Source organism: Wolffia australiana, chromosome 15, assembly GCF_029677425.1.
Source record: "Wolffia australiana isolate 7733 chromosome 15, ASM2967742v1".
NCBI lineage: Eukaryota > Viridiplantae > Streptophyta > Magnoliopsida > Alismatales > Araceae > Wolffia > Wolffia australiana.
In genome coordinates this window covers 1,077,640-1,085,001 of record NC_135849.1, presented here as the reverse complement: position 1 = coordinate 1,085,001, position 7,362 = coordinate 1,077,640, and the positions used below count along the sequence as shown (strand labels likewise).

The following is a 7,362-nucleotide window of genomic DNA, read 5'->3' as shown; positions in this document are numbered from 1 at the left end:
TTCAGATTATATATGAATAAGAAATGAAAAATGAATTGGACCGTTTTGATCAATATTTTAGACTAAAATGTTTCTACCAAATTCTGTATTCACATTCTGAAACAGCTAAATGTCATGAGATTCATTATATCACCATAATAAGATTACAGAACCAGCAAAGAAACACTTTAATGCGCCCCATTTCAACTTGACAAAAAGATTAAATATCTTCAATTTTGTATTTTTCAAGAAATAAAGATAAATAGATTAGATCTCCTCACACACTGTTTTGTGAGTTGAATAATCAAGATGGAGATAGTGAAATCATAATGTCAGAAATAACTTGTCTTCAATCCTTTCTCGCATATTTTTCACCATAATAAAATTATACCCATAATCTAGCATTTTTATTCATTCGCACCTTTTGATTTGTCCTACTCTGTAGTTTTCAGCAATCTGATGGGCTTAATGGTGATTGGGCTATTCAAATTTGGACTAGGACCCAACTTATTTTTCAAATTTTCTTGAATCCTTTCAAGAAGAGGCATGTATCTTTTTGATGTCTTTCAGAAGGTTTCCTGAAAAAACAACTCATGCACCTTACTCAATATTAGACATAATAATGCATAAAATAAAAATATTCAAAATAAAACTAATAATTAACCAAGATTAACATCATTAAAAATAAATATATACATTTTTCAACGAGTGTTATCATAATTCACATCTGTGCTTATATGGAAAATAACAAGTGATCAAAGTGTGTTTCTTCTCAAAACTGTTATGTAATCTCATTTGACGTGTGGATATGAATGAATTCTAATCACAATCTATTTCTCATCATCATAAATCAATTGTGATTGCAGTCCATTTGTCAGTACAAATCGATTGTAGCCCCATTACATTTTGCAGAAGAAATAAGCCATTATCACCATCTATCTATACTTTGAAATTGATTTATTTATGAAAATAAAATTGATGGACTAGTAGAGCATGGTTACTGACACAAACCTTGGGATGATTCACCGTTCCCATGTTCACCGCTTGAGTCCACAAAGAGGAAATCGTACCACCACTTGTCTTCCTGGAGCTAGAACGTCATTGTGATAAGCAATTCAGAACATATATCCGGTAGACAGGCTCATGCTCTCTTAATGTGACCACATCATCCCTATAGAAAAAATACACTTGTTTAGAGCACTGATCACGCAAACAAAAAATATATGGTTGAGTTTTTAGCTTGAATGACATCCCAAAAATGTTTTTCCCAGTGTAAATTGTACAAAGTGAACTGGATTTGAATCTAAAACAATGGATGATCACATCACTTTATGTATAAAAAATTCCATGTAACTTAATTCCTTAAGACAAGTATATCTGAGCAGTTGACATGTCCAGTCTTTAAAGGTATCCACATGATCTTTAAAATGTTTGAACTCTGTTTTTTCAGTCAGATAACATCTCTTTAAAATCACAAAGACTGTATCCCCATCAAATTTCACTAGACATGTGATTTTTAGAGAGGAAGAGAAGAAGGGGGGGGGGAGAGCCTGGTTTTCATGGGCACCAGAAAATGGGCACTCCTCCCTATTGATAATCGTCGGGACACTATTCTTAAAATTCCTAAAATTTGATAATACCGCCAACGCCCTAAAATCGTATGCGTGCGACACTCTAGGACAATGGATCAATCTATTACTTTAATAGCTAAAATATTTATTAAACAGTATTATTACTTAAATATATCAACATAGATATTAGTTAATCAGGGATTAATTTAACCCAATAGATAGGTTCAGTTTTTAGCTATACCACATGTTGTACAAGATATAAAATAGTATATCTATGGAATGGCAGTTTTTGTCATTACGCATTTTTTTGGGCAAAAACTTTAAATATAGACCTAAATATTTTTTAGGTTCTCAACTCAGTAAAACTTATTTTTCAGTTCTGTAGAACCTATAAGTTTTGTGACAGTTATCTAAAGATATCAAACATCATGCACATACTTTAGAGAGAGAGAGATCAAAGTCAAAGTCAACAATATAGGTAAAAAATACTATATCAAAAGAGAAAGAATCAACTTCAGTAGGTAAAGATACTACTTTGTCATGAATTCACCTCAGAATCAAAAACAAAAAATGTATTTCTCAATATTATAAAAATATTTGTATTTATATTTACATATTCACATATGAGCTACTATTTAGGCATTTATCTATTTACAGCCGACAACACAAAGCATTGCAATTGGGATAAGAGCCTAGCTTTCTAACCATACATCTCAGTTCCAAGTCTCCGAATTCGGTGAGGTCCAGACCAGTTCAGTTCAGTAGCAAACTTGCGGTAAACCGTGCATCCCATACCGTTGGTATCAGTTCGGTCGGGTTTTATCAAAATTTTGTACTAAAATGTCAAACCCTGGGCTTATCTAAAATTTTCCCCTTACTTCCCATTTTGGAGAAGCCCTCACCTATGAGGATTTTAGGAAAATAAAATTTTTTATGCTTGGAAAATATTCATTTTATTCATAACTTTATTCAGTAGCAAACTTGCAGCAAATCGTGCATCCCATACCGTCAGTATCAGTTTGGTCGGGTTTTACGGAAATTTTGTACTAAAATGGCAAACTCTGGGCTTATCTAAAATTTTCCCCTTACTTCCATATTGGAGAAGCCCTCACCTATGAGGATTTTAGGAAAATAAAATTTGTTACACTTGGAAAATATTGTTTTCTTTAAAACTTTATTCAGACTTATGTAATATTTTACCACTATATAAACGAAAAAGGAATTATACATGGTCAGTTAATTAGTATAAATAGTAGCCGCGGAGGGAGAGAAAGGGTTCGATCGTAGAGAATCGATCTCGGAGAATGGGAAATCGACATCGGAAGTTGACTCAATTGATGCGTTTCTTGTTCCTCTGTTCGAATTTCCTCCTCATCAGCAGCGTCTTTGGGCAGCAATCCACTCCCGGTGCGTGTTTGTATACATTTCAAGCTTTTATTCTTGTTTTTTCATACTTTGTTGTTGTCTCATTGAAGCTTTCTTTGAAAATGAGGCGTAATTCGACTCTGTAGTTCATAGATTGATGCTATTTCATCGAAGGATTCTGAAGAAAAGGAGGTGACAAGTAGAAAAGGGAATGTAGGCCGTGTCGGACGTGACGGTTATTGCGATGCAAGGTTCTTCTAGGTTCAGTCCTTCATAGATCGATGTTATTTCATTGAAGGATTCGGAAGAAAAGGAGGTGACAAGTAGAAAGGGGAATGTAGGCCGTGTCGGAAGTTAAATTTATTGCGATCCAAGGTTCTTCTAGATGCGCTGAGCGTCCGAAGGATGAGGATAATTGATTAATTTTGGTTTCCCGAGATTTCTTCGAACCTCATGTTTAGCTCGCTTTGCTGGTTCATAAAGGCCGCAGGAATAATGTGTACTTCATTTCTGGGGCAGATGATTTTGTAATGGAAGCGATCATGGAAGTAAGTAGTATCGGAATGGAACTAGTTTTATTTGGGAAATCGTTTGTGGTGAATAATTTCAAATGGAATTGAGGGCCGTAGTACCAATCGGAAGTACCAATCTGAATTACTTGAAGTCCCTTTGTAATGTGGCGACCATGATTTGGAGAAATACAGTTTTTTCTTCGCTATATCAAGTTGAAAATTTTTTATTTATCTTGTTCTGTTTTCTCTACAGAATCATAGTTGCAAAAATATCCGAGTATGTGTGAAAATTCTTTGTTTATTTTCTTGATTTTTACCTTCTTATTTCTTCTGAACACTATTTTCAGGTGCTGGACTTGGCCGGAGCTCGCAAGAACCTAGATACACGATAAAATTTCATTCAACAGACTCGCCTTATCATCCTGTAACTATTTTTTTTGAATTAAAATCATCCTGTAACTATATTTAATGCTCTTCAGATTCGTTACTTACTGTAATAATCTGGTTCTTAAAAAAAAATCTGGTGAAGCACTTTCTAGCAATGCTTCTCGTCTCGGTCGTAAGTCATTTTTTATCTTTTATATCACTCTAAAATATCTGTATTGTTCAACGTTAAACTACTGGTTTGCCCTAAAGTCCTCAATCATAAAATTTCCATTCCTAACCCGAATTCTTGCACCCACGAGGGTCTTTGAGCTTGAAAGCTATCCCTTTTGAATTAACATTCTTTTTCACTCTGTTGAATCCTACCGGGAATGATCAGAGGTGCTGCTGGGAAGAAAGAGAGAGTGAGAGAGAGATGAGAAAATGTCCGCTTTGCTCAGTAGCGGAACTAAAATTTGCTATTATCTTATGTTCAGCCTATGATGTTCTTGTAAAGATGCTTTTCTGTAAAGATTATTCAGGGGTGGAGCCATGATCTTGTAAAGATTATTCAGTTGCACTCTTGTGGCAGTTTTAGAAAATTCCATGCTCTACAAGTTCGGTATCATCTGCCCTCTTGGTTTGATAGTTCGTTGCACTTGTCGTTTTTATTCGGAGAAAGTCAAAAGACAGTTTGGTATTGGAGACGTTTTGGGCAGGATTTGTCTCTTTGTTTGGTCTCCGTGACATTATATTATTTTCATTATTCCGGATGTTAAATTTAATCTACTTTATAAACATCTCACTCTTTTGGAGATTTAGGTATTTGTCTCAGATTCTAACACGACAATGCATCAGCATCACATATCATAGTTTATTATCCATTTTCAAGTTATTTGTCCTTTAGGCCTACCGTTTTCATTATTTCTCCTTACTAACTGGAAGGAAAAAATATTATGCTTGAAGGTTGAGGGCCAGGAGTCTATGATGATGACAAGGAAAGAGGGACAAAAGTATATGTGTTACTTGCCCCTTGTAGATCATGTCAAAGTGTCCACTACGGGAAGTGAAAAGAGGACCAAAGTTAAGAAGCCTGACGAATACTTGGAACCCCTCAAAGACAGATGCATTTACTTTGTGAGGAAGATTCTTACACGGTCATGATTTCTACATCATTCAAGTTATCTTCCATTCATTATTTCCTTACTGTGGGCCTGTCATGTCTGCAGCCGGAGGGATGGTGGATTTATGAATTGTGCCATGAGAAAAGAGTGAGACAATTTCACTTACAAGACGACAAGGTCAACAACGGTGCCCTTCTTTTCTTGTCCAGAATTTTACTTGTTCATCTGGTATAATATTAAAGTCTTCGAAATTATGTGGAAAATAGGAAAAATCACTGAAAATAGTCAAAGAAAATATTTTACTTTGTGAAATCATGAAAAATAATTCTGTGTCGATAGATGCATATTTATTTCTTTATAAATATGCAATTCTTTCTTCTCTTTCTATTAAACTCCTGTAAGACCTCATATTGAAATCATGTCAATTATGACATCTGTTTCTTATTGAATCCATTGTATCCCAATATCAATATTGATATTCGAAGTGGAATAAGAAAGAACATTCTGTTGGAGTCTTCCTCTCTGCTGACTAGGATTTAGACAGGTGGACTAGTGGAGTCTTAAGATCGACACAGTATTTTCTTTTTCCCCGTTGTTTTGTCCTTATTAGTACTTAGATCGATAATGATGCTATCGGAGAATTGCTTCTATCATTCTTGTTTAAATTAGTTTCATTCAGAATCTTCTCCATTGCCAAAAACATCAAACTTTTAGCAAAAATCCACATTTTGTGGGTATGGATTCGTTTGCAGCGTCCCAACAACGGTGATGAACAGTTGAGGACTTGCTGATGACATCATCATGATCAATGGAAGTCAATGCTGTGGTCAACATTAGCTGTCCCTTGTTAAAAAAATTGATCAATGTCATTGTCCAGTGGGGCAGTTGACACTGACATTCACAGGGTTGACAGGTTTTTAAAAAGGCATAATTAAGTTCATGGCTGGCATTGATGTATGTCGTCAAAATGGTAATTCAATGTCAATGTCATCATTGGATACCCTTAAATTCATTGATGTCAATGATGTCTTCATTATCAACGAAGGTCTACGATGTTGGCATTGAAGACTGCTGAACTGTGATTGCAGCAAACTAGGCCCCCTAAAATATCAGAAGGCTTATTTCATTTAGTTTTTACAAGTAAGAGGTGATGGTAATAAGTTAGCCAATATCATGAATAATTTCCTTTATATCTATAAGTTTATCATCTTGCCACTGCCTGGACTCTTTTCATTTAAGTCTAATTAAATTTAAGGTACTGGTAGATCTTCTTTTCATTCCGACTGCAGTAGATTTCTTACATTGGTATGAACATTATATCTAATAACCATCAACTATCTCGTCCCCGATTAAACTCTATCAATCAGGTGAGCCGCGATCGTCCTTAATGTCTGAATTTTCTTTACAGGTGATTCAAGAGTTTGTCTTGGGCGAGTTTGACCCGGAATTGACTCTCACTTCCAACCAAAATCTCTCCGACATTGATTCAATAAATGATTCCCGTTACAGAAATGAACCACAGAGGTACACTTCATTTCATTTTCCACTTCATATCTTCCGTCATATTGGGATTTAATCATTTTTTCCTTGAATATTTTTCCCCAGGCATTATATTCACGAGTTTAGAAATGGAACCATCTGTGATCTTACCAATCAACCCAGAGAAACTGAGGCACAAAATTATCCTATATTCGCTCTTTTCTTCTATTTTTATGCATTAATTCAATTTGCGGAAAATTTTTAGGTAAAATTTGTTTGTGGGGAGCGTGGGGTTGCAATTAGCTCCATAAAGGAAGTGGCAACCTGCAAATATGAACTCATAGTACAGTGCTCACTGATCTGCCAGCACCCGTTAGTTCTTAATCCTTCAAAATTTAACCTCACAATCGCAGTTAATTATTTCATAACGTGATTAATTAAATTTCATTTTTTATTGTAGTATGTTTCAACCTGAGAAGCCGGCGTCACACTCTATTCATTGTAATGAAATTCTGCAAGACAAGAAAGAAGATGAGTATGACGCGAGCAAACATATTAATGTGGTGAAACTCTTGCATGACGATGATGATATTTGACTTAGTTTTGGTGTATTTTTTCTTTGTAAATAGATTAAAACTTGACCAAGATGTAGACTTCATGTGTAATTTACTGAAGATTTTGGACAATGATGATGATATTGACTGGATTTACTATCCACATTTGTTTGTTATAAATATATGAAGAACTTATACAAGATGTGGACTTAACGATGTGTTTTATTAAATAGTTGACCAAACATGGGGCCATAGTCCGACACTTGGACGGTAATGATCATGGTGATTATGATATTTACTTGACTTAGTTTCTTTTTCTCACTTTATAAATAGATTAAAACTTGACCAAGAAGTGGACTGTATGGTATAATTTTCATCGGTTCAATCTTATTTCTATGTTTCCTGTGATATTTTG

General features: G+C 34.9%; 1 protein-coding gene across 1 annotated transcript; it reads left to right on the top strand.

The window, feature by feature from the left end:
- Positions 1-2,802: 2,802 nt before the first annotated feature.
- On the top strand, positions 2,803-7,110 carry OS9 (ER lectin-like protein). The gene is made up of 8 exons (XM_078587827.1): positions 2,803-2,957; positions 3,775-3,851; positions 4,757-4,927; positions 5,020-5,091; positions 6,323-6,438; positions 6,520-6,586; positions 6,659-6,765; positions 6,854-7,110. The coding sequence occupies exons 1-8, from the start codon at positions 2,855-2,857 to the stop codon at positions 6,987-6,989; spliced, it is 849 nt and encodes a 282-aa protein (XP_078443953.1). The 5' UTR covers positions 2,803-2,854; the 3' UTR covers positions 6,990-7,110.
- The last annotated feature ends 252 nt before the right edge of the window (positions 7,111-7,362 follow it).

Coding starts and splice junctions, on each gene's coding strand:
- OS9 (XM_078587827.1), top strand. CDS start 2,855: ATGGGAAATCGACATCGGAAGTTGACTCAATTGATGCGTTTCTTGTTC. Junction 3,852..4,756: donor CAGACTCGCCTTATCATCCT/GTAACTATTTTT, acceptor TTATGCTTGAAG/GTTGAGGGCCAGGAGTCTAT. Junction 6,587..6,658: donor ATCAACCCAGAGAAACTGAG/GCACAAAATTAT, acceptor GAAAATTTTTAG/GTAAAATTTGTTTGTGGGGA.